Raw genomic sequence first — 27,670 nt, 5'->3', positions numbered from 1 at the left:
TAACTCAAGATGGCCTTGATGGATGGTCATGTTTTTTGGTATGTCGATAGCTTGTGTGATGCTTAGAATGATTGGCCGATAATTATGCAAATCAGATTCTAATTTGCATAATTAATGAGGCAACTTTAAAAATCTGCTTTGTGCCATGATATGACTATTCAAATTGTAACTGAGGAAGAGAGGAATGTTGAAGATAGAAAATATGCAAATGCGGGCCTAATTTGCATACTTAAATGAGAAACTACTATAATTCCATACTGGTAAATGACGGAAATTTCATGCATTTGATACTTTTTTTGTGGCATCGGGAATTTATGTGAATGTGAACATCGTTGAATCAAATCATGCTGATAAGGGCCTCATTTGCATAATTGATGATCAATATTAGCATCACCTTCTTTGTTAAGCTCATACTTTGTTAAGCTCATACTTTGGACATGTCATATTTTAAGACAATCAACTGGTATGATTTATAATTGATGAGAAACACTCCTAATACGTCAGTCACAATGGTTAAAATCATTTGGCGAAGGTATGAGGTCGTGGAACTCTAGTTTCTACTGTCTTTCGTTCTTCATGACATTATTCAAATTTTTAAAAAGAATTGTATGCGGAATTCCTTTTTTTCACTTTCTTTAGCCCAAATACTGAGTTTAGTTACTGCAAATTCAACATGCGCTCTACTACATTCTTATACATGTACTGTATATGTGTGCATCCCTAAGGTTGATAAGGAATGATTGGTCAACATCTGAGCTTATACTATTTACTGTGAAGGCAGGAAGTTGAAAAGTTGGATGTCGTTTTTCTTACTGTATGCGTACTTACTCTACATGTAAGTTTTCCCTCTTTGAAACATAACTGAATACAATACAAATGTATGTTAAAACTGCAAATGCATGATAGAATGAATTTCAGTGACACGTCGTCCTTGTCTATCAAAAAGCGAAGTAAATTGATTTCAGGTCACAGATTCACACAGAATAACACATTGCTTTTCTCATAGACACATTTTATTTCTCCAGTCAAACTTGACATGGATTTAACAAATACATGTAGATATGGTACAGTCATTGGCAGAAGCATCATCATGCCCCTTGTCCAACATATTACTGCTCAAAATCCTATATGGACCCTCCATAGAACTAGGGAAGTAAATATACTCTATCAAAGGAACAGAACAACATCTATTGCCAGTCTACATGTACATGTACAAGAGTCAAAACTTTGTATACATACATACCCAGCGTTATAGTAGTATAGGGTGGGAATTTTTTTCACCCCTTCGGCACACGTAAAGTATGATGCAGACAATTCTGCTCTCACAAGCACCAAAAATTACACCTATTCTGAAATGAAACATTGGAAACACTTAGAATTATTCATATAAGAATTCTTTAGTACTATTCGAGCAACAGGAATCACTTTATCTTGTCTCACTTTGGTCCTGTACACAACTGAAGCGACAGAAATGGCACGGAGCATGGCAGACAACATGTATACACAAGCAACAACGTCAAACACATTTTTACATCACAACTAAAGACAAAATAGTCAACTGTACAGATGTCTTTTCCCCTATGTACAGGAGTGTCTTCTATATTGCCCCCTTTTCAACAAGACCTCAGTCCTTGCTGTGCATTAACTAAAATCATCGTCAGTGGTCATTAAGTATATCTTCCACTTAGTCTGACAGAAAGTAACACTTTGATTTACCAACTTAAGCAACCAGATTGTTAAAATCTTAATACCGCCTACCGCCAGCTCAGAGAGTCCAATATTGTCTGTTTTTGCGAAATGCATCTAAATTCTTCATGGCACAAAAATCATAGAATGCTGTTAAGGTTTAGATTTTAACCAAACTACATACTTTTCATACTTTCTATCAGATAAAATTGCAGTAGTGAAGAGGTGACAATGTACTATACACAGTATTAGAGGGAACATTAGGCAAGAAAATGTAAAATATCACTTCCATGTCTGTCTGATTCTGTTCCAATATAATTACCCCTTACAGGACACGTGGCTGTGTGAGGTAGGACCTGGACTGGAAATACAGCTGTTTTAAAATAAAGGATGTTCATGATTATATTTTGGTATGTTGTGTAAAAGTAATGCATGTAAGCATGGCAACGTTGTGTCCTTTAGTAGCAGGACGGATGTGAATGAGGCAGACATGTTATGTGAATACAAGCTTGACAGAATATATACAAACAGTGAACAGAACTTAACAAAATGCTATGTTCTTTAAATACGGGGTTTTAGTGGCATCAACAACAACCTAGCTCCCTGTTTCTGTGCTAGAGTAATAAATTATCTCCATTTTAAGCATTACGCAACTATTTGTAAAGTTTAAAAGATAAACCATTAAAGGTCATAACATCAATCTAGGGATGAATCTAATACTTTTAGTTATAGGTCAATCTGTTGTACGATCAACAAAATCATAATCTTTCATACAAACATATCAATATTTTCATGATACATAATTGTGATATTAAGTATTTTAACATGTTTTTTTTTCACAGCAAGGTTCATAAAGTTGAGAACCTCATGTCTAGGAATGTGTACAGTTTTAGTCATGATCACAAAGTCATACGTAATCTTACATTGCTCTATATCACACTTAAGAATTCGGTAGTTTTTAATGTTATCAATGATTCAGAGATCTTTTAAAGAGGTTTCATGCCACACTGCTATGAAGTATTCTTTTGGCTGGTTCAATTTCCAAGCAGACCTGTTCATACATTCAATTGTTGGTTTTCTTACCAATTCATATTGTAAACATGTACTGGTATTGTATAGCAGGTAAAATTGCCCTTTGGCATAACATGTCAGCTTAAAACCAGTAAACCACAAAAAGTGGGGCAACAAAAACAGCAGCTAAAATAGCTATGCAGCTACCTTTGTGGCTGCAGGTATGAGATGGGGACCTTTACTTTTTCGCTTGCGGCACCATACGCACCAGACATTTTCATACAAAAAAATTTCCACTTCAAGAATGTATGATGGAAAACAACTCTGCTTAGAAATCAACCAGACCAATCAGAGAATACTTCACAAATGGGATAGAAAACATTGGTAACAGACATTTCAAAAAGAATCATAGATTTTTCAACTTTGTAGGTGCAAACATCATCACTGCCTCCAGTAGGCAACTAAAGTTGACATCACATACATTATCACGCGTATTCCTTAATAGTATTCCAATCATATATGACAATGACGTGACATCATGACAAAATATTTTTTAGATGAATATATTAAATATGAGCTTAACAATGAGTACTATGTGTAGTTATAGTGCATCTGTCAAGAACGGCAACTACAGTGTGTACAAGCATTGAAGTGGTCAGAGTGAACTAAATAAGCACAGCTCCGAAATACAATCCTACTTGAATTATTCTTTACAAGTGCAACTTACAAAAGACCACAAATTTTAACCTCAAAACCTCAGATGGTCTAGTAGAGGTTGCCTTCAAGAGGTTGCCATTATTATACATGTACCTGGTCGTTTCAACACCATCAACTCATTTAGGAGGCCTTCAAATGGATCAAACAGCATTACCGTAGATTTAATGTTGATTTGGGTTGCTAAAAATGGTTTGTTTTTATCAAATGGCACGGATTTGACAAATGTAAAAGAGTACAGGTAACTATCTCCTGGTTGTAGCAACCTGTGCCATTCACAAAAACCTACTTCTGATGCTGAAGGCTCTTCAAGTATTGCAGAATACAGATTAAGCCAACATGTAGAGTCCAAAGGCAACAGTAGATAAACGATAGGCTTCAGATCTAGGTTTAGATCCAGGGTTTGAGACTTGTATTTTTTTTCAAAGCATCTTTCTGAACGACTTTTTATTACCACTTTGAACGTCTTTGCCAGAAGACCTGCTTCCATAGATGTTTCTTTTTCCATAAATAATCTGTTCTGTAAGCTTTTTATTTTTAACTTTTGTTGATTCTACAACATCTTATAGAAGTTTTCTGTAGTTTTTGTTGTCTTTGAGCCAACATTGCAGTGTGTAGAAAATGATTTTACCATTAAGTGACACTGCACTCAAGTCATTCCTAAATCATATACCAATGACAAGAATAAGCTTATAATCTTATCTAAGTAATTACATATTATGTTTTAGTACTTTGTACACAACGTACCTCACTATATTTATTAATACCAATAGGACAACTTCCTGGACCCACATTTTATAGTGAATAATGTCATGTTTCTGGAAATTGAAAATAGGAAGGTCAAATCATTATTTGCAACAAGACCAACAAAAATTGTCCTAAAAAAAGGCTAGTTACTTTACACAGTGGCATAATTTTGCAGTGGTCACTGTCTTCAATCTGGGAGTCTAAAGAATACTTATGCAAGGAAAAAATCCTTTCACAGCAGTATATGCCTTTAGTTTCAAGGGAAGGAGCTAAACAATGTTTTAGAATCATCATCATTATGAATTTAGTGTTACCTCTACACAGATAAACCATGACATTAAGACTGTCAGCAACATATCAAAGGCAACGTTTTTAATCTTTTTTTACACTTTTAGAATTAAGCTGGACTTATGGGATAAAAACTTGCATTATGATAATTCTTTTTACTTGTACCTTGTATTAATAAGTACCTATCTATGGTGTAAACAGATGGCCAGGTCTTCCCTTTGTAAAGTAATTTACGTTCAGTCTAAAGTCTTTTGCATCATACCTAAAAGTGTATTAACGTTACTACATTTGTATAATCTATATCCCCAGCTTACAAGTATGTTGTATGAATACCTTTACGGACATGGCTACATTCACACCAACTCCAAGGCCCTACATGAATAATGATAAGCTCAGAGTGTAATTACAATGACTGAGACATGGTCATGTGATCATGCCTACGTCGTATTTGGCAATGCCATGGCACTGTTGCATGATGGGATGGGGTGAAGATTCTACAAATGTCACAATGTCCTGATCACATGATCATGACTTCCAAAATCTGTAAACCTTTTCCATTAAGCCATTGTAAATACCTCTGTATGTAGAAATCTGTGATTGATATACTAAATGCAGTCACTTCCTGGTTCTCACCACCTATGATGTATCAAATGGTGCAAGTCTACAAAGGTATAAACCACATATTGCACGTCACAGGGGTGAGTTATCAGACCAAAGTGTAGGGTTAGTAAGAGGCTACTCTGCACTTATCCATGTATACACCACCCCCATGAAGCATAATGGTTTCTTTTTGCTCTGACCAATGTCTTCACAGTAGGGTGAGTTGCCTATGCTGCACATGGAATAAGGATCCAAGCATAGAATACAGTATTCTATATGAAGGAGGATAGTGATTGTAATTCTATCCATCATAAAGCTTTCTTTCAAGACTACATGATTTGTGGTGCAAGTTGCTCTATACAGATAGAAACTGTTATAATCCTTCAGAGACATAAGAAAGTCGTGCACCAGGAACTACTACTGAAAACATGGTGGCCATGAATTGTACCACTACTTCATAGGGGTGTACAGAGTAGGGAGGGCAGCTGTCTCGACTCACATGTACGATGTACATGTTCATGACGGTTCTGTGGGTACGTATACAGTTGTATGCTACATTCACGGGTGGATGGACTCCTCCGTTGGACGTCAGTTCCCGTTGCTGTTTCTCTGCCCAAGAGGGACTTTCCCGAGGTCGGACGCGGAGCTGGAGCTGGACTTGGCGAACTGTTTTGGCGCCATGCTCATGACGCGCTGAGCCTCCATCAGGGCGTCCTTTATCTCCTTCATCCACTGCACAAACTCTGGGTCACTCTGCAGGGGGAAAAGGTCATGACGGTGTTGTACATCATCAGGGGTACATACATGTACCTCTGAAAACAATTTCATGAGGTTGGTAGAAGATAGGACATTGGAGTTTTCTTTTTAATGACCAAAACGTCAGCAGGAGAGACTTTACTGGTTGTGAAAAAAGAAAACTCCAATATCTTACATACATGTACAATAATGTAGATCCACCTTGTAACCTCGTCCAACCTTCAGAAATCTCCAAGAAAATAGTGGACACTAGTTTATTCTACTGCCTGAACTGCTAATTTTTGTGCAGAGCTGGCATCGTAAACCTGAACTGAGCGCCTACCGGCAAACATCTCTATGAAACAAGTGGGAAACTGAGTAAATACATGATAGATGTACTACGTGTTCCTAAACCTGACACCCTCCCACCCCCAAAAATATCCCCCTTGTGACTACACATTTCCCAAAAAGCCACTCACCTCTGGACGCAGGAGGAACTGCTTCCCGCCCTTGACCTTCAGCTGGATACACTTGTTGCCCTTGACTGTCGTCTCCTCCACCGCCAAAACAGACTCAAGAACTAAAACATTATTCTGTTGGACGACGTCCTGAAAATGAAATAAAACCACATCCTGAAAAGACGAAGAGACGATTTGGTTAGGGCATAGCTTCCCACATTGTGCAGACTTTGTGTCACACTTACACATTTCCGAAATAAGGCAAAGTTTTTTGGGAAAAAAATTTGTGTGAAATAATTTTTTATATGAAATGGATATAAACAAAAACGTTTGAGGAGAAAATGATCATAGACAAAGGATCAATTAGTGTAAAATGCATGAATAAAATCTGCAACCATGTGGAAAGGAATGGAAGTAAAAACACAGTAAAATACTTAGATGTTAAAACCATTGCCAACATGAAAAACATGCACATCAGTATAACAGTTACTGTATTCATTCATTCACTCTTTTAAGTGTGCTGTTATTGGTTCTATCACCGAAAGTTGTGCATGCCTGATTGTATCAGTCATTCAGCTGCACAAAAATATTAACATGTCATGTAACACCCCCTGGCATTCCTTGAAAATATCATAAAATGTTTCATCTCAGACTGGCATCAAATTGAGTTTCTTCTAACAAACACTAAGATGACAATGTCTTGTCTGCAGCTGTCAGTAAAGTCTGATGACAGACATGTTTCCGGAGACCATGGATTGAAGAAGTCCATGGAATTCATATCTAGTGGTGAATTCCATGGCAGTGAAGGGACTCTGGCTCAGAGTCCATGATAATTATTATAACTCCATCCTCATTTTCAGTAATGGCCTAATGCAAAAGTTAGTCATGATGAACGCCACAACAACATGCTGGCAGTTAACCATAAACATTCTGCCAAGTCTGAACTGGTACACAGGGTTACTCGGCATGCTAAAGGTTAAAACAAAAGCCGTCCTACATGTCCTACAGGCCTCCTATGTCTACACTGAGTCAACCTCCTACTCAGCTTCCTACTTAGTGAGGTGAGCAGCTTCCTACAAGTATTTCTCCTGCCTGTCTCCTTAGTAACAGCACACAGCACAAACAACACCAGGACACGTCAAAGTATCAAAAGCACAAGGGAAAGCAAGAAGTCACTCCAGGAAAGGTCTTGCAGTCTTATGCTCAGAAGCTTTTCATTTGAATTATATTCTAGCTCCTTGTCGAGTACAAATGAACACTACATGTATCTCTTTTCCTTTGCAAACAGCAATGGAAAGGAATACTTTTTTTATAAAGTTGAAAGAATTAATTTAATATGCCAAACATGTGTAAAAAAAGTAAAACAATGGAGAACAAATTTGGAAATTTCCTCAACAGGAACCAGATATGTCATGTCATAAAATATGATGAATGTAAAAAGTGTAAGAGAGAGCCACTTTTAGAGCTACATATTTACAGCAATGTGTGAACCTGCAAGATCATTTCCTCGGAGTGTTGGAAAAGCATAAAACAGAAGCTTACATAAAAACAGCTAAAATAAAATTTATCTAAGCCACATTGATAAGGGATTTTACATTTAATGTCATAGAGATTAAGGGTGTCAAACACCTTACCATCAACACCAAAGCAGTTACTATTACATGTCAACAATAAAGCCATAGAGTAAACTATGCAGAAAAAGGTCAAAGCAAGTCATAAATTATGCCCAACTGACAGAAGAGAAGAGACCTAAGCATATTAAAGGATATAAAAGCAAACAAATCACATACCTCCATGGGTAGCAACAAAGCGAATGACTGATGACAAAACAAAAAGGGGGTGATAATTACACACAAATCTATACTTACAAGGGGTAGATGAAAACACAAACAATGCACAAAACTAAATCAGAATCTATAAATACAGTACACAAGAAAAAAGGACTAATGTCTTGATTATCAAACTGTGTCTAAACAGTTTGAGTAAACTATTCAGCTCAAAATATGGGGCTGGCTGCTGACTACCAAAAGTGCCCCATTTATGTCAAGACCAGAACATCTTGACTTATAATATTTCAACTCAGTGTCAAACCCAATGCTACTGTAAATTTTGAAATATTCTCAGTACTTCCGTGTTTGCAGTTTTGTAACTCATCACAACTTTGAGCAGGCGCTGGCATTTCTGTTGTTTTGCTACTATTATCTTAACTGTGAACTTGTAGCCTTCATCAGGCTCCAGAGGCGATGGCCAAATAGACAGATAACATGCCAGAGGAGTTAGTCCACTACAGGAGTACACTTTGCCGGCATCTAGTACAGGCTACGAAATTGAACATGCAGCAAAATTTAGGTGCAGCAAACTTGAAAATGAATATACAGTAAGCAATTTTTTTCTTCATTTAACCGTCTACAGTGACAGTGAGTCTTATCATTATTGTCATGTCAATAACGTTGCATGGTTTGACTCTTACCCCTTTCTCAGCTTCACCCTGCCACTCCAGGCGGTTGGGGAAGAGCCAGAAGTACCTCTTTTGCCAGGCCGTCAGGAACGGGCCGCCCAGCTTCAACAGGTGGCCGTGGATGATGCAGTCTTTCCCCTCCGCATATTCTGAGAGTTGAAGAAAAAAACAAAAAAGTGTCACAGAAAGTCACCTAGGTGCTTGAAATATCCGGTTGCGCAACTGCACTGCACAAGCACATTTTGCTTGCAACTTATTTCTAAACCCTTATATCATTATTTCTAGATTTTGAGCCTGAGTTTTACAACAATTACTTGGATGTAGTAGAAATAATTTGGATGATGCAGTCTTTCCCCTCTGCATATTCTGAGAGAGTTGAAGAAAAAAGGACTAAGTGTCACGGGAAGTCACCTAAATCTAACATGAATTGATATTTTGTGAAAAGTAAAGTATAAGCATGCAAGGGCTATCAAACAAGACAGCTTGCACTGCTAAAACATGCGCTAAAATTAATAGAAAATTTTTCAAGTATTCATGTACCTTTCTCGTCCATCATTTTCTTGGCCCGTTTCTTGGCCTCGTTCTTGTCAGCATCAGTGTTGACTGCATCATACACAGTTTCTAGAGAGGAGGGCAGATTCATTACAATTAGTTAGTTTAACAGGAATATGTACATGTACAGTCGGACAGTTGTACATATTTGACCATAACTAATAGTATACAATACCCCGTACTCAAAAACATTAATTCCCTTTATCACTATAAAATATCATGCACAGCTACTTACCTGAAATGATGACGACGGTAAAGCATAGAAAGTAAATCTAATCATCATGTCATATTATACATAGTGTGATGATTGAATGTAATATATCAAATAAAGCCATCTGACGTCAAGACGAAATGCCAAATAAACAATGACGTCTTGGATCAACATAAATCAAGTAACTGTATTTTCCCTCCTTTTCAGTGGTAATTGATTTTGCCAAGAAGTACGCTTTGCTATAATTTTTGATGAAAGTGATTGGTGCCAATTTTACAAACGTTATAGAATCTCCAGTATATATCACATCAGCCCTACAGCATTGACTATGGCTATACAGTCCTACTCGAGAATAACAGTTTCTGCCACATAGGGCACATCTGTAAGCTGACTCAGTTCTATTGCAAAGTTCTTTTCTGCGCATCCGCTTCTCTTCTGCACTGCGTATCAGTCTATAGTTTCTCCTGATTACCCAGAAGTTCCAGAATATGAAAAAAAGATTGCTTTCAAATACAAACCAATAGGGAAGCGCATACTTGGTAGATCCAGAAAAGGTGGAAGGACAACATACAAGAAACATTTAACAAAGTACTGATGGCAGACTAGACAGACTTGAGGCGGAGGGGGTCTTCCAAGACCAAGAAGAATGGAGAAGGCAATGCTCTCAACTGACAGGCCCTAAGGCCTACCTGGGGAAGATGTAAATGTAAGAAGATGAAAAAAAAAACTTTGCACTGACCGGCGATCTCTTGCTGCCACCTCTCAGACACCACCAGTGGGAAGTTCTTGTACAGCTCCTGGTCAGCCTCAGTCAGTTTGATACCTTTGGTGTCCTCCTCGTCGAACGACCCAATGTCAAAGGCATCTGCAGCATTTACCTCCCCTCGAGGGGGTACCAGGGGTGGGGGGTACTGTACAGAATATACCACAGGACTCTATAGGACTCCTGACACAGCATACTGTTATCAACATACTGTTCTAGAGCATAAGCATAGTACACATTATTTAATACTCGGATTATTTCAACTGGTAATTCATAGATTATATGAGTTACTTTTACTTGTTTGCTATTAGCAATAGTTCAACTATCATGTGCATAAGTTGCCATACATTGCAATTTGTACGGTTACAATTGTTGTGCAACAAAGTTATTCTTACTTCTTCTTCTGTAACATCTTTCAATCTACAAATGTGTATTAGGTATTGTGATTTCAACATGTGTTTCCTATGCTTAATTGTAGTCATGCTTATATATTACAGCAGACATTAACTATCTCACCTTGAGTTGGTACACTTTGGCCCAGTCTATGTCTTTGAAAAATCTCAGTGTCTTGACTTCCTCAGCTCTGTAACATACATGTATGTCAGAAAACATCCCTAAACTGTTGTATATGGCAACTGTCCTCAGCGTTATACTAAATGGTTAAAATTCATGTAAAGTTGCAGACACAATCCTTTTTTACATCCCTTCACCGTATCAACATGGCAAAATGTATGGAGAAGGTACAGCAGTTATGTATAAATTGCATTAGGCATGCTTTAGCTTCATCGCACACTTGAATGCAACTCATAACTACATTATCCTGACTACCATTAGTGACCGCTGGCTCAATACTTTTCGCTTGCTAACCACGCAAGCAAAAAGCATTGAGCCAGCGGTCACTACGGAGGATAGCACTCAGGCTATCCCTACATCCTACAGCTACATACTGCCCCTACTGTAAAAGCTAATGACTTAACAAAGGCCCTGTAAACAATTCTACAGGATGCTCAGACTATATCTACATGTATTTCTTTCTACACCCCAAGAGAAGCCTGTTTGGAGGCTCCCATCACTGACCCTCTCCCTTGGCAGCCGAGCCTATCGTTGACATCTCTCTTGAGTAAACCCCCCAGCAGTTCCTTGCACTCTGAGGATAAGGAGTCGGGCAGGTCCACATCCTGGGGCGACAGGTGTCAATCAAACATTCAAACTCTCACAAAACAAACAGACTTCTTCCTCTCCAAAAATCAACATCTGGACACTTGGAAAGACATTGTGGGTTGAGAAATCTGAGGAAGCTTACAATCAAATATCTCTATACAACTTAGTATATAGGGCGGGGAGGGAAAACTTGTAGATTTACTGTGATAAAAAGTAAAGCATTATTTTTGAAATATTATATCCATAATGTTTTTTAGCAAAATAGAACTACAATATAGGGGAACAATGGATTGAAGTATAAGCAAAAGCGTGGAATTTTCTGGCTATGGTCTGGTTCAATGATAGCCATAATCATATCATACAATTATAACAACAATCACCAAACATTTGTCACTAACGGTGATCTTCCCAGAGAGTGAAAGACACAGCAAGTTAGCATTTATATTACACTGAGCAAAAACTTTCTCCATGGTTTGACGCAACAATTTTGCAGTCAGTACTCAAATAAAAATGATCCTTTCCACTGTTGGGCATGACTTACTTCACAGAGTCAATTTGTTACTTATCCAAATGACATGAACACAGAATTTTCTTTATCAAACTCTGAAATAAACTTTCCAGGCATACGTAGAAGCACCCTTGCCTATCAGCCTACAGCCTGTATTACACAATACACAAGCACTGACACTGTAAAACAGCCTCCCCCCCCCCCATCCCATCTGGGGGCATTAGCACAGGACTGCTGTCCGCCAATCAGAATGTACTTAACAGATGTTGTTTCTAGTTAATCTACCTACCAATCAGATTGCCTTACTGTCAAGGGACAACATGATTGGCTGGTTACTTGCCCAATGAAATCTGTGTATCTTGTAATGGTATTAGGCAATTGTAATGATGATGAGTCCAGTGGAATATGTATTTTGAACCCTGCCAGTGTGGCTTAAAGTTCTCTTGAAACACAGCATTTCCTACTGTTTGTAACAGTAAACTTTGGAATGGACTTCAAACTATGAAGAACCAAGCACCAGCTAGGCTGCTTTTGAAGGTAATGTTTTTTTTCAAAGTGATGTTCAGCCATGTTGGCGTGGCTTAAGTTCTCTTGAATCACATCACAGTCATGTTCGACGACACCTAGGAGGTGCAGTGGCTTACCCTTACCATGGTCATGGTCATCCTGTCAATCTCGTGTTTGTCTTTTGTCTTGTGCTGTCGGAATGGGCTGTGTCTGCAGCAAAAACAACATACAGAGGTTAATATAATTCATGACATACATTTGTAGGACCTTCCCATCAAGTCCTTTTTTTCCTTGGATTTGAGAAATAAAGCTGATTCTTACATTCTACATAAACACGTACAGGACCTGGTGGACAATCAATACCTTAGTGCACACAGTTTCAGGGAGTGGATATACATGAAGTCAGGGGCAAGTTTTCCTCCCAATCCTACATGCTTTCATATTTTTCATTACAAAATGTCTAAGAACCGAATTAAAGGGAATCATTGTGGCCTCAGACACTGTAGTCTCTTGGCTAATAACAACAATAGATGTGGGCATGGTACATGTAGGACTTCCAGGCAAGTATGAAAAGTGTCCTTCATGTGAGAACAAGACCTCATCAAAAACTACATATTTCATACCTGCCAATACAATCATTAATAGTTCTTACTTAAAAAGCAGGGAGCTTTGTTGCCTTTCCTTTTCTTTTCCATCATTAAATTTTCCTGACTGCATTTTCCTGTGGATGCTATATGAATGATTTGTTTCCTACTGTTTCCTGTATGTAACTTTATCAACTTGAGCCAACACACCTGTGCCCAGTACTCCTGTCTCAAAGAATATTAGCTTTACTCAGCGCACAGCTAGTCTAGACAAACACATTAGCATGCTAACTCACCCTTTTAGTAGTTTAAAGAGCATACAGCCCAGGGAGAACCAGTCTGCACTCGAGTCGTAAGCCTGGCCCTTGGCCAGGACTTCAGGAGCCATGTACCCATGGGTGCCCCTGGGAGGAAGCAACAGGCATTGTTAGGAATCAGCACAACACGCACGTCCATGCTCCAAAATCCTTACACATGTCAGGGGTGGTATCAAACAACAGCTGCTTCATACCCTTCAATTAAGAGAGTAATGAACCTGTCACGATTCACCTTTCGGCATTACAACAATTAAGTACCCAAACTGACATATACAATATGGTCCGGACAGTTCTCAGCTCTTTAAGGGAAAGTAGAGAATTGTAAGCTTTGGTCCCATTTTGCACTTCTTAAGAAATCTATCAAACCCATATTGAGAGGAATATTCATCATAGTGTGACCAATATCTAACAGAACAGACCTCACAGACTAGACCTAAACAATAGCCTGCAGGTACTTGGCTAACCTTGGCTACATGTCAGTTAACTCAATAGAATAATACAAGGAGCTGAACTCACACGCTGGCATGGGGCTTCTTCTTGGAGAAGTCACAAGCCAGACCCAGGTCTGATATTCTGACATGTCCATGTTCATCCAGCAGAATGTTGGCAGGCTGGGAATAAATAACATTACAGGTTTTAACAAGTGTTTTCTAGACCATGCTTTTTTGTAGTGTTACATTTATCAACAGTTACTGTTATTCATCATACTTTTTCACAAATATTTAATTATTACACAAAACAAAAAGAGTAGCTACTTTGGGGAGCTTTTGAGACGAACTCTGTCTCTTCATCAGCCCGTTCAAGTCAGATCTCGTCTTGGAGTTCTCTTGTCACATGACTGATGTTGATTATCACGTGATTTATCATGCTAAGAAGGTAATGCTAAAGTTTGTTTGTTTATGCTTTTAATGTACCTTGAAGAAAATACCCAGCAAAAAGCATTATCATGAAATTAAATCAAAGATACAAGAGATAACAAAGAAGTTACGCAAATCACTAATTCATCCAAAACCAAACTAACATAAAATCCTATAACAAAATAAGTGAAAACAATGATGTAACCCTGGCATAATATGTTACATAAAACACCTTGAGATCCCTGTAAACGATGCTCCTGCTGTGCATGTGCTCCAACCCCAGGATAATCTCTGCTGCGTAGAATTTCATCTCTCCTTCCGTGAAGACGCCGTGTTGAGACAGATGATAGTGAAGGTCTCCGCCTAGCAACACAGGATGACAATTTTTGCAGCTAATCTGTCATATTCCATCCCATCAGCCGAATAACATCAGTCACTTTTTATAAAAAGAATCTAATCAAATTTGAAACCGAATACATGCATCTCTATGACTACAAGTCAACGTTATGACAGAAGTGACATAGAATCTTTTACTGAAATATGAAACTTCCCTCAGAGAAACAACCATAAAACATCTTAATATGATAATACATTGAATTTCTGACTGCAATCAATCAAACAATCATGACGAGGACTGCCTGTAACTTCATTCCAAGTTTGTTTGTCCAACAAAGCTACGTCTTCATTGCATGAAGTGAAGTTGGGAGCAGTTTTACCATTCATAAGATCCAGAATGAAGCACAACTTGTCGGGAGTCTGGAATGCGTATGTCATGCACACTATGAAGGGGGAGTCCGCCTGTAGGGGCACAAAACATCATCATTCTAAACATCTGCTTGGGGTGGGCAGAGCAGGTTTTTATTTGTTTGGAAAAGAACTCAACATCATTAAGGGAACTGATGTGAGTAATAAGGAAAGAGTGAGGAGGTAATAGACGAATATTAGCAATGCAAGCTTAGGAGCGGTAGGGAAAGAAAAGTCTCTTCTTTTTGTGTCATCAAGAGAATCTTTCCTTAACCAAGATTTGAAGCAAATCCATGTGTAGTAATGTAGTAATTGCCACTGAAAAAGGGTTAAACAAAAAATATAATGACCTGGAATGAATGTCAGAAATAGAGTGAATAGACTTGTGTTTTTAAAACAATATTTGGGGGGGGGGGTGTTGTCCATGGTAGTCAATTTAGGGCCCATCGAACATTCCAAAGAAATGACATGATTGTATACAATGTACAAATGTATGTATTGTGGCAAGCAGACCAAGGTGCATGATATAACACATCCTGCTTACTGTAACACAAACAAACAAATAAACCCACCCCCCCACTCTTACCTATACCCGTTAAAGACAACAATAATGAACCACACAAAATTACATGTTTCTTGTACAATTCCATCAATAAAGACGAGAACATGATTTTTGACAAAGAAATCTACCAAATTTGAAGTTTTAGGAATACAAACAATGCAGTAATTGATCATGAAGGACCCAAACAATGTAGGTCCCATCATTACAATGTTTAATGATTTCCTCACTAACTACACAGAGCCTGTGGCTTCTACTGTGTCTTGTTAAAGGAGTTCACATATGCACCCAAAAGACATGATATGGTGAGGCAGTCAAATTTTTAAGCAAGATAAACTGTACATGTATTATTACCAACTGGCCCTCCTACGGATGACCTCCCCCCTCCCCTCCAACCTTGTACACTCAGACCGTTCAAAATTCCTTTATACGAAGTGCAGAAAGACCACAACAGAAATGATGAGACATGTGCAGCACAAGGATAACAGCTAATAATAACGTGTGGGTTTGTTCCATCCACTATGTTATGCTACTACTTTTGGTGCTTGTGAAATATCTGCTTAGGTCTTCCTACCTGCCCTACCATCTGCTGAAGCCCAAGGAAAAGCAAGGAAAGGAAAATAAGCGGATGCCAGAATGGCTGGTTAGCAGTAGTACTGTAGCTGGGAGACCCCATGATTGAAGCAAATGCACAGGTACGTACATTACACCTCATCACATGACAGTCAAAACATATTGTGGATGATTAAGGCATCTACATTAATGAGGAAGGAATGACAAAAGTGTATTGTTAACTATTGCTAAAGCTTGGTTAGGTTCATTTTAATGACAATCCCTTAGTAGAACAACACAAAAAAGGAGTATTATAGTTGTATATTATTCTTCAGGCAACACCACAGGTATAATATTACAAGTCTATATTGACCACTAGTGTATCATGCAGGTCTGGAGTACCATATCAAACAATTATATCAGATATTATCATATGGCTTGTATCTGCAGTTTTGAACTTACCCCCGTGCTAACTAAGGATAACATGATACGCTCATTCAAAGCCAGTGTCTCCCCTTGCTTCATTTTGATTCTCTTTTTATCCAGGCATTTCATTGCATACCTAGACAGAAAGAAGAAAACAACTTTAGACACTCTTTAATTCTAAACAATCACCAATAACTACTTGCAATATGTGACAGCAAAATGTTGCTTGGCCTAATATTTTCAGCACATGCATATGTTTTTTTTACTTTTCAAATTCATTTATTTCACAATCTCTCTATTGAAGTTTATCATTTCTTTTAATAGTTTCACAGACATCTTAACATGCACATAATTTTTGTCAAAAAGGTTTAACATGCAATATGGTTCTGGCTCCAGCCGTGCACTTACATTTTGCCTGTGTCTGCTTTACGGCATCCGTACACTTCCCCAAAGCCTCCTCTGCCAATAATTCTGTGTACGCTGAAGTCATTCATGGTTAACTGAAAAAAAGCAGGACAGTGTCATTGTCTACGTAAGTTATGATAAGTTTGCATTACAACCCCAATTGTACACTTTTATCTAAGTTAAAATCCTCCCATACCCTTTCAGTGTATATGGCAGTGCCCATCTCTGTTTCTATAGCCGAATCACTACAGCAGGGGCTAGTCACTGGTGGTGGTGTGTATGCAACCCCTGTAGTCTTTCTCATAACTGCTGAGTGCTAAGCAGGGAAAGCACTGCTGTTGGTATGATCAAATCCTGAACAAAAACTACAGAAGAGCTTACCTGGATGTTCAGCTCTAAATTTTTCCACTGGCAAAATCGTGTGTACTTTTCACTGCAAAGAAGGAGAAATACACAATCGTTGCATTGCCAGAAACTCAAGCCAAATAAAAATCTTCTAATCTATGAGCTCTTGTAAGAAAACTACAAGACTTATAGAGTGAAGCAAATTTCTAACCTGCTTGTCTACATATTATCTAAGTTCAATAGTACCGGTATTCCTTTCACACAGAATAAGTATATTTCTAACTACAGTGCTATTCTCTGTCCTTTGTACTGAAATGCCGTCTTAGACCATAGCTTGGTAACATGTGTCAGCAACAAATAGCAACTCTTCATTTCCAGATCTTAGGATGACAAGTAATGATGGAACTGACCTTTCTAGAAATTTCTGAAATATTTCTCCTCGTAAACTGTTGCATATCTCTTCAATGTAGGGCTACAATAAAGAAAAAGGGAAATCAGTAATTTCAGTACTGATATTACTTATCAGCCATCATCTTGAGAGATTGACAGGTACTAATTATAGTATACAGCAAGAACTGATGCAGCAGTGCCCCATCAAAGTAGTAATTCAGCATAATCATTATGTAGAAAATGTATGATATCCAATAGCAATAATATCTATTCGACACTTGACCAGCACAACTTTCCTTACATGGACTCGGCTTTAAGACAACCCCAACAGAGCTAGCAAGAGAAAAGCCGAGTAGGCGGTGTTTAAAGTAGTAAGCGATCTAAATCCCAATCACTGACACCTACACAAAGTCATCTAATGTAAGAGACTTACCTCAAACAGGTCGACTGGGACCTCTTGCTTGAGCAGCCGAGTTTGCACATATTCAACAGCACTCTCCGAGAATTTCTGAGTATCAAAGAGGAACAAGTTTCTGCTTATGTCAAAGCTTTGGAAAGCTTTGTGTCTTCAGATAGAAATACTAATAGCAACTGGAATAGATTTCCCCATAGTTATAACATAATGTGATCTACATGTATTTCAGCACCAAAAAGCCAACTTGTTGCCAGAAAGACAGAAGTTGACAGGACATTTCCTTTTCAAAAGTCACTGATATACAGTTAACATGCAAAATGAAATCTTAGTTTTTATCCAGCAATGTACAGTCTTTACTTGATCCAAAAGTGCATATTTTAGCACATGCACATTTAGATCTGTCAATACTCAGGCATGCAAAACAGAAACATACATGTGGACATGCAAAAATCTGACAGATTGCACTCTTATACTTATAGGTTGAACATCATATTTTGATTGACATCTGGGACTGGTTTGTAACACAGATTTGCTATCTTTGTATGTAAAATGTTGATATTAAACAACAGAGCTTCCTGCTCTTTTACTCTATATGCTGCTCATGATTTCTACACCCTTGAAATTTAGTGCTTTTACAAAGATAACACTCTCAGTTTTTACAAACACTTTCAGTTTTAACAAACACTCTCACAGAGAAACTGACACCTGTCACCCTTACATGGGAACAAGACAGCAGCTCCTTCATGATGTAGGTGTCGTAGATGTGTCGGGCAGCCTTCAACCGCTCATCTTCCTCATCCATGTGTTCATACGCCTTCGTCTGAAATAGAATTAAACATTCAACTGTTATCACTTCAACCGCATATTATCCTTCTCAACCATGTGTTCATGCGCCTTCGTCTGAAATAGAATTCAACATCTAACTGTTACAGCTTCAACCGCTCATCTTCCTCATCCATGTGTTCATACGCCTTTGTCTGAAATAGAATCAAACATTCAACTGTTATAACTTCAACCGCATAATAACCTTCTCAACTATGTGTTTATGCCCCTTCGTCTGAAATAGAATTAAACATTCAACTGTTACACCTTCAACTGTTCATCGGCCTTGTCCATTTGTTCATACGCCTTCGTCTGAAATAGAATTCAACATTCAACTGTTATAACTTCAACCGCATAATAACCTTCTCAACTATGTGTTTATGCGCCTTCGTCTGAAATAGAATTAAACATTCAACTGTTACACCTTTAACTGTTCATCGGCCTTGTCCATTTGTTCATACGCCTTCGTCTGAAATAGAATTCAACATTTAACTGTTACACCTTTAACTGTTCATCGTCCTTGTCCATGTGTTCATACGCCTTTAGCTTGGTCTGAAATAGAATTAAACCTTTTTAATTGTTACACCTTCAACTGTTCATCCTCCTTGTCCATATGTTCATAATTTATACATGTACCTTTGTCTGAAATAGAATAAACATTTCAACACACAGAAACAGAGTTGATGCAAGTTAGAATCAGCTGGGAATAACTAGTACCGTATCAAACTAAAGATTTAGGAATACCACTACTCTTTCACAGCTCTTAAAACTTGTTTATCATTTATGTTAAGCTTAGTAACAATGATGCAAAACATAACCTTATACAAACACACCACGAAGTGATGACCTTCATACAAAAAGCATGAAAACCTGTGATGATAATTTTCTCTCCATCGATGTCCTTCAGTACAAACAACACATCCTCATAATCTCACACCAGAAGCACAGAAAATGTCAAGGTACAGCTTGAACATACAACTAGCTGTCAATAACAATTCTACACAAACTTCAAAAACTCATTTGAAGATTGCCAAAGAGACCTTTTATAAATCTTCAGCTCTTTGGCAGGCAAAGACTATCCCCTCTCTAGTTACCCTGTGACTAAAGCCTCCCTCTCACTGGACCCGTGACACATTGGAAACCTCGCTGCGACCAAGTGATTTGACACCGCGCTAAACGAATTTCATCAATAAAAGACAAATCTTTTTACGCTTTGTGTGATTTTTATCTTTTTAGTCATACTTGTACGCTTTGCTTGGTATTCCCATTGTTAAGTCAAGGCTAACTCAAATTCAATCCCGGACGCAGCGAGGTCGCCAACGTGTCGCAAGTCCAGTGAGAGGGCGGGGCTTAATAGTTCAAATATGTGGGATGCACACACACACACACATTTCCTGACACCAACAACCTTTTACTTTACAAAACCTGAATCTGTGGGATGAAAGACTTCAGAAATCCTCTAGGGTGAGTTTGACTCCAGGCCATAACACCAAGCTTATCAAATGTCACAACATGATTTCTCGGATGACATTAACAGGTGGGACTTACATAACCATTACACAGGCAAAGCCCACACATCTATCTTGTATCAAGTTACAGCTGCTACTCCTACGACAGGTAATAGTGAAAGTAAAATTATAATCACACCAGCCTCACAATACCTATTGAACACTGCAAATTGACTACAAGAATTACTGATGCTTCAGAATGGATGGGAATGTTGTTGTATTGACTGAGGTGCTTAACGAACTCATTGAAATGGCATATTTGGCCTTCGTCAAAGAATTCCACTCTGGAACAATCTTAAGGCTGAAACTGCTCATTATATAAGCACAATTCTCTCATTGGGACTAAAGCCACAATACTTCTTCAAATTCAATGAGCCTTCATTAGCAAACATATTTCATCCATGACATTGACAGCCATTTCAAACACATACATGAAAGAGATGATGAGAGTTAGTCCATGATTGAGTTGGATATTTGCTCCATAGATACGTGTGTCTGATCAACTGATAGTATACACATTATATGAGCACTGCTAAGGTGACCAAATATATCTATTACTGCAACTTTAAGACATTTTCATCTGCAAACTGAAAAATTTAATGGATATCTTAAGCTCTGCCGTGTGTAAATAACAACATTTTATAATAGCAAGATCAAAACTTACCTCTTCATAAAACTGTAGCTGAGGAACTGGCTCCTCGATCACATTCTCACAGTAATCTTTGAACAGCAAGAACCCTGGACGACAGAAAAAACACCAAAATAAGTGATGGTGGTACTTGAATTTTTTTCGTCTGAAAGAATACGTGTTACATAATGATATCATTGATGACAATAATCTTTTATGCAGAACTACATGTACTATGATGTAGTGTGTATAGTTCAGTGGCTTAGCAACCCTGTTTCTGGACCAAAAGGTCTGAGTTTGAATCTGGACGTTTCAGTTCAGTTCAGTTAAGCTGAATAAGAGCAATAAGTTTTGATTTGAAACAGTGATGAATAATTCTACATTTTGATGCAACTCTTAAGCCATCAAAAGCAAATCTATGCCTTATTTGACAGGTGTTCCTATTGTATCAACAGGAATATTAGGCATCTAACTGAATAGGCTTATGGACGGACACATGAAATATGTATAAGGATGCTAATGGAAGCAACAATAATCTGTGGCTTAATGGTACCTCAAGATTAAGTCTTATTGACCTTGGCAAGCCAGACGCGTTATAATAAAACTTCAGCTGTTTCTAATGCCTTTGATGAAAAACTAATCTGCAGCACAACATATAATTTACAGGAAAGGCCACAACAGTTTATTTCACTGGTTCTTGGATGTTTTAACTAAACTTCCAGCAAGAGGACAGAGACATGATCATGAGGGAATCTGAGTTTCTGACTATATCTACTCCCCGAAACTGTGTTGTACCAAGGCACAGCATTTCCATTCCTTTCACTTCAGACTGCTTTAATGTTGATCTTAGATTGGAGTGGCCTCATGTTAATAATGAAAAAATGTGCTAGATAGCTTTTCAAACATTTCTGATTTTTCTTTTCTCATGAAGATAACCCAAATTCCCTGAATCTTTACTTTTTTCAATAACCAACTTGTCCCACTGTAAGTGTACTTCTCACTTCCAAAGCAGACTATCTCTAAATCTAATACTTAAGCTCAACTAACATTTAAGGGAAACCTCATTTATTTACAGAAAAGCTATTTTCCTGACTCATAGACTTATTGTGTGAGAGAGGTGAAAGTGGTCATAACATGGATAATGTACATATCATTTGCTGCCATGGCGATGTGATCAATAGTATAGCATAACAAATATACAAATCTGGTGCCATTGTATATTCAGTAATGGATGCCAGAATCAGAATCAAGAATGTGTTTTTGATTTTTAATGTATCTTTTTAGATGTCGCCAATGAAAGTCTTTGGTATTTCACCACTACCTAGTACATGTACAATGGTATGATGATTAGACATCAATGTCTCATTATGAATTTAAAGCTACCTTCATCCTTGGCACTTATGCATTGGTTTTGTTTTACAAAAACAGTTAATTGCAACAAGGCATAACAATCCAGCCTTGTACTACAACAGTTAAAGTTGAAAAGAGTTTGGGCATAATTCTCACAATATGAAATGATAATTACCAGTATGTTGGTTTCATATCTAATGGCCCAAATCTGTCAACGCTGAAATGTATAGGTCAGAAATTATGACGTAAAGGTACAAACCACCAGGAACCTGCCAATTAATATATCTCCATACAGTCATAAATCATAAAAGACCATCAATCCATCAACAGGCATGGTTTTCATCATTCAAAATAATAAATGCCTGTCAGATCTACTTAAAACCATGCTAGAAATCCTGTACCGTTTCATTTTATTCCTCCCTAATCTGTATGAATTATGAAATGGCCAGAACTGTTTGCACTAGAAAGGTTTGCAATTAATGCAACTTGGCTATAGCTAGCTGAGACAGCTGCTAAATTAGTTTTACCATAAAATGTACACCTGACTTCTGGTCACAGCATGCTAGACTATGTACAGTACAAAAAGCCATACATTTTCCCAATTACATATACATGCACTTGCAAATATGTCCTTTTCCTTTCCCAACTATTTGCATTGCACAAATAATTGTGCCTTAATAGTCTGAAGAACTTCTGGCTTAGGAACATTACACCAGCTTTACTCAAACACGAAACCCGCTTCTGGTTACATAAAGGCTGAAATCTTCATATGATATCAAACCCTGCAGTCATAATCATAATCATATTCATAGTCAGCCCATTTCATAAGATAACTTTCTCATCAGAATTGCAGTTTTTAATGGAAAACAGTGGAGCTACGGGTGAAACAAACAATATTCATGATGAAGCCAACATCATCATTGAGGCACTGACCATACAAGTAATTCAAGACCTTTACTGCCGGTAATAAAGACTAGAGGTGCCTGATCCCTAACACACACAGACAAAATGCATTTGGTTACGTATATTTTGTAGTCCACAAAAATTATGATTTTCCAGTGACTTACTATATAGATGTAGCATAACTAACTGTGTACTGAACAAATACATGCATAGCTCAGTCTAAATAAGTCTAAGACTATTGCATAAAAGGTCTATATCTCATTCACAGGGTACAACCTTCGTCATCAAAATGGCATGGGGCAGCCGACCAGGAAGAGCTATCAAGACCAATTAGCCTCTGGACAAGAACTTGCAATAAAGTCTTCTTCTATCAATGATAGAAAAAGACTGATTCATTTTTCAGGAGGGTCAGAGTGTATATGAGGTGGTGAACTATGTCAAGAAATCAAGGTAAAATATATCATGGTAAACAACTGTGCTCCTATATCTCGACTTTATTTGACAATAGATATGACAATAATTGTTGCTTCAGATGATACTCGACCACCTCATATGCTAGTCTTTAAGTTACACACTGACCTCCCTGAAAGACGCTAAAACTTATTCTCCAAGCATATACGTTAGGCTCTGGCTGGTTTGGGATTTTTTTTAGGCTATTATCAGGCTGTCTATTTTGTCAGGTTTTCTTTTTGTCCGCTAGCCAAACAAAAGGAAATCTGACAAAAAAGCCCAGTAAAACTACTCTCCAAGCAGAGCATGGGTTTCGGCTGGTTTTTGACGTGTTTTTAGGCGTTATTGTCGTGCTTTCTACTTTGTCATTTTTTTTTTGTCTCGCAAACCCAACACAACAAAAACGATGACAAAGTAGAAGGCATGACAAAAACGCCTAAAAACACGTTAAAAACCAGCTGAAACCCTAGCTCTGCTTGGAGAGTACAGTAAAACATCCAAAACCAGCCGGGGCCTTATATCTGCTTAGAGACTACCTGGAAGAGGACAGTGTAGCGCTCTACTACTCACTGGTCGGCTACCCTAAGCCATTTTGATGACGTAGGTTGTACCGTGTCATCTCGCTATCTGATTGTGCACAGTAAGGTTGACATTTGCTTTAACCTCTCATCCAAAGTTCCTCAAAGCTTTTAGTGTTTTTACCCTTTGCTTAGATCAAAGCCCATGGCTACAGGATAAAACACCCATTGTACAGCTGTGTGGATGCGGGTCTCACGGTAACAATTAGCGCCTGATGTGTGTACATACACTGGTGTGGAGGTACCTTTTAGGTGATTACACCTCTCAAGTACAAAAAGGCTGGTAGACCTTTAACCTTCAGTAAACACCAAGGCCTTTGAATAACCCTGTGTGATAATGATACACGGGGCAATAATGCTAGGAACAGCTGAACTAAAACATCTCAAACTGGCAAATGTTAATGGAATGAGCTGCTGATCAAAGTCAGCCGAGCAGACATTTTGCCACGGCAAACTAAGACCATAAAAGCAAATTCAAAGATCTAGACCTGTGAGAGTGAGATAACGCCACCTGGAACAAGACAGGTGAAAGATATAAAAAACAATGGAAAAACAATGGTACCTAAGAACTGACTACTTAGAACGATTTATCCCATCATGTGATATAGCTACAGGTGCACCTTTCAACCTCACCATGTGGTTCTTTCACATGCAACAGGTAGTATTTTAACATATGCTCACACAAAAGAAACATAAAACCTCTCCCTACTCACGCTGTACTTAACCCTACACGTCACTGTTAAACAACGTAGACGGCACATTGTTTGAAAGAGGATTGATGGATCAATAAGATGTTGAATTCACTCATTTTAAATGGGTCAACAGACTGTCTGCTTCATTTCCTCTTCTCTCATGTCAGTGTCATGTTTATGGATACCGTCTTTCTGTGTCTTTTTCCTGGAAACTCGTTTGCATGTAAGGCCAAGGCAAACAAAACCTTACCTGACAAACATTTCTATCCAATATTAGAAACATACAAACTTGATGCATTTATACTTGTAGGAAATGTCGATATTTGAGCACATAACATCATTCCACTGTTTTCATCCACAGGACCATGCCTTGGTTTCTCAAACTTAAAGATTTGGTGCACTGACGTAATGTTTACTTTCACAATCCTTTCATATGTAGTGAGTCAAAGAGGGTTTAAATTTTTGGTCATGTAAAAATTATTTGGAAATAAAGTTCATATGACCAATAAACTCCTATGGCATTGTCCAGGTACATGTAAATATCTGTAAGTTATGTTTTTTTAAGAACCCTATTTTTTCCGATCAACTTCAAGACCTTCAGTGAAGTTGTTCACGGATCTGTCCTGCAATGTTTATTATTTTCCTCCCACCTCTGACATGTACTCCTACAGCAGGGTATTTTGGGTGACAGAAAATAGTTTCTGATGCAACTACATCCTGTAGTCATGAACATCAGAGCGACACTTAAAACAAAAATAGCACATTAATTAATTTTAAGGTTTTTTGATGCAAAAACTCAATGTGTAAAACTGTATTTCTTTTTTTTCTGACTGCAAAAATCTATCCTTTTATAAAATGTGATTCATACTTAGTGGTACTACAAACAATAAGAAGCATATGAAATAGTGTACAGATTTGATGTAAATTATGCAGATAATAATTTTTCTTTTAGATTGTGTTTTTAAAGTGGGTATCTCACAGGACTGCACAAAATTGACACGCAGTAAGCAAAAGTTTAGTCTGAAATGTGTTGGTTCATGATAATGTTATCCACAAATGCACAAAGCCTTTCCACAGGCCTTTATCAACCATAACTCACAGAAAAGTGTATAGTTCACTATGGTTCTTCCACTTTCAGTGAGGTATGTTGATTACCCAAACTTTGCATCCTGCGGTTGACAACATGTTGTCTTTTCGTCATATATGTTCAGGGCTCGAAATAGTGGGTGCATGTGCACCTGTGTGCACCCAAAATTGGAGCTGTGCACCTAATTTTTGACTGTGGGTGCACTGGTGCACCTAGATATTTTTGTACTCTTTAGGGTAAAGGTTCTCTTGTACACTGGCATACAGAATATTCTTGAAATGTTAGCATCAGTTAAAGCAATATAATCTTTTGTAATTTATTTGATGTATTGCTTGCTTGAAATTTGAAATCTGGGTAGAATCACAGATTGAAGTTCTTAAGAGACGCTGTAGCGTCAAGTTTATGTTTTGGTATCATTCAACTTTATTTTATGTGGTGCACCCAAATTATTTTCTGTGCACCTAATTTTTTAGGTTGGTGCACCAGTGCACCTTTTTCCAAAAATGAATTTCGAGCCCTGTGTTATACAGTGTATAATGTAGAATGTTCAAGCAATTGTTATGGTAAGCATTTGAGAATGTAGGGTGTATGTTATGTTCTAAATGTAATTGTCTCTTGCCACGATATTTTCCAGTGTTTGTATTGTTCAAGTGGGCGTGGCAGCGACGAAAACAATTACGTCTCACCTATTTTCTGGTTGAAGATCTTATCAAAGGTGACCTCCCCCCTCTCTTCCAGGTATTTGTGCATCACCGATCGCACACTGCAGAGGCACATCAAAACAATAGTCAATATCATTCACATTTTAAAAGGAAAATATATCTGGAGAAGCTATAACTATGGGAAACGTCAAATGACAGGATTTTAATCAAGACGATGGTGGCCACATCGCAAAATCCCACAACCCATGTTTTTTTGCTGTCAATTTCAGTCCTATATTTTCGGATGTAGCGGGCCCAACACCCGAGCCTTTCGGGGCGTACTGTACCTCGATACGCCCGATCGAGTCCACTACAAGACCCCTTACACGTACCTTGGATCTGGTAGAATGATTTTTTTGCTAGCTCTGGCCGCTGGAGTAGATTTGCTCTTCTCCATGGCCATGAGATAGCTGACGTCCGCCAGAACCGCCTCTAGGTCCGCCATCTTGCCGTCTTTCAGTGGAGCTACTCGGGCTTTTACATCCGGCGCGCTCCCTCCCGCCGGGCATCTGTTCAGCTAACCCTTACTCTGTTTGTAGACTTCTCGTGCGGATGGGCCGAGGGGAAAAAAACTGTGTTTCGTTTCCAGTTTACCGATCGAGCCTAGCAAAAAGCAGTCCACCAAAGGCTTTTTGGGGTCGACTGTTGGCAAGGGACATATTCAATTTTCAATTTGCATTTCATATTGAAGAAAAAAGTCAAGACTGTGATTGGAAACACAACATTAATCTTCATTGGCATTGCTGAAAAGGGAAAAAAACTAGAAATCGACTAAATTGGCCCCCAATAAAGAAGTAGACGGCCATAGACTCGGAGATTTAAATAGCCAGACAAATTTAGGTGCCCATAGAATTACATATTCAACCACACAGTCGCTGGACATCAAAGCCGGCCACAAACAGTCCGGTCTGACTAAACTTGGCTGCTATTTTTTTCCACACCAAAGTCTGGCTGAGAC

At 38.2% G+C, this 27,670-nt stretch overlaps 1 protein-coding gene across 5 annotated transcripts; it reads right to left on the bottom strand.

The window, feature by feature from the left end:
* Window positions 1–991: 991 nt before the first annotated feature.
* On the bottom strand, window positions 992–27,199 carry LOC136444187 (G protein-coupled receptor kinase 3-like). 5 transcript variants are annotated; one of them, XM_066441666.1, is made up of 22 exons: window positions 27,045–27,199; window positions 26,698–26,774; window positions 20,988–21,061; window positions 18,712–18,813; window positions 18,012–18,086; window positions 17,599–17,660; window positions 17,225–17,276; window positions 16,847–16,938; window positions 16,475–16,574; window positions 14,874–14,955; window positions 14,390–14,520; window positions 13,817–13,911; window positions 13,280–13,387; window positions 12,537–12,609; window positions 11,301–11,401; window positions 10,740–10,806; window positions 10,200–10,371; window positions 9,238–9,318; window positions 8,710–8,846; window positions 8,030–8,056; window positions 6,261–6,413; window positions 992–5,799 (listed from the first exon to the last, which is right to left on the bottom strand). In XM_066441666.1, exons 1-22 carry the CDS (start codon window positions 27,155–27,157, stop codon window positions 5,635–5,637), a joined length of 2,139 nt encoding a protein of 712 aa, XP_066297763.1. In that variant the 5' UTR covers window positions 27,158–27,199; the 3' UTR covers window positions 992–5,634. The 5 variants fall into 5 exon arrangements, with proteins under 5 accessions (XP_066297763.1, XP_066297781.1, XP_066297773.1 ...); XM_066441684.1 differs by having other exon boundaries at window positions 6,261–6,389; XM_066441676.1 differs by having other exon boundaries at window positions 12,543–12,609.
* Window positions 27,200–27,670: the final 471 nt, after the last annotated feature.

Source organism: Branchiostoma lanceolatum, chromosome 1 (genome assembly GCF_035083965.1).
Source record: "Branchiostoma lanceolatum isolate klBraLanc5 chromosome 1, klBraLanc5.hap2, whole genome shotgun sequence".
NCBI classification, from domain to species: Eukaryota; Metazoa; Chordata; class Leptocardii; order Amphioxiformes; family Branchiostomatidae; genus Branchiostoma; species Branchiostoma lanceolatum.
The sequence above is the reverse complement of the archived record's forward strand: the minus strand, read 5'-3'. Positions and strand labels throughout refer to the sequence as shown.

What these genes read in the sequence shown, in the direction of transcription:
- LOC136444187 (XM_066441666.1), bottom strand. Translation starts at nt 27,157, where the DNA reads ATGGCGGACCTAGAGGCGGTTCTGGCGGACGTCAGCTATCTCATGGCC. An exon ending in AGCTACAGTTTTATGAAGAG is followed by an intron (nt 18,814 to 20,987) that starts GTAAGTTTTGAT and finishes ATTCTATTTCAG; the next exon opens with ACGAAGGCGTATGAACACAT. An exon ending in CTCGGCTGCCAAGGGAGAGG is followed by an intron (nt 10,807 to 11,300) that starts GTCAGTGATGGG and finishes TGTATGTTACAG; the next exon opens with AGCTGAGGAAGTCAAGACAC.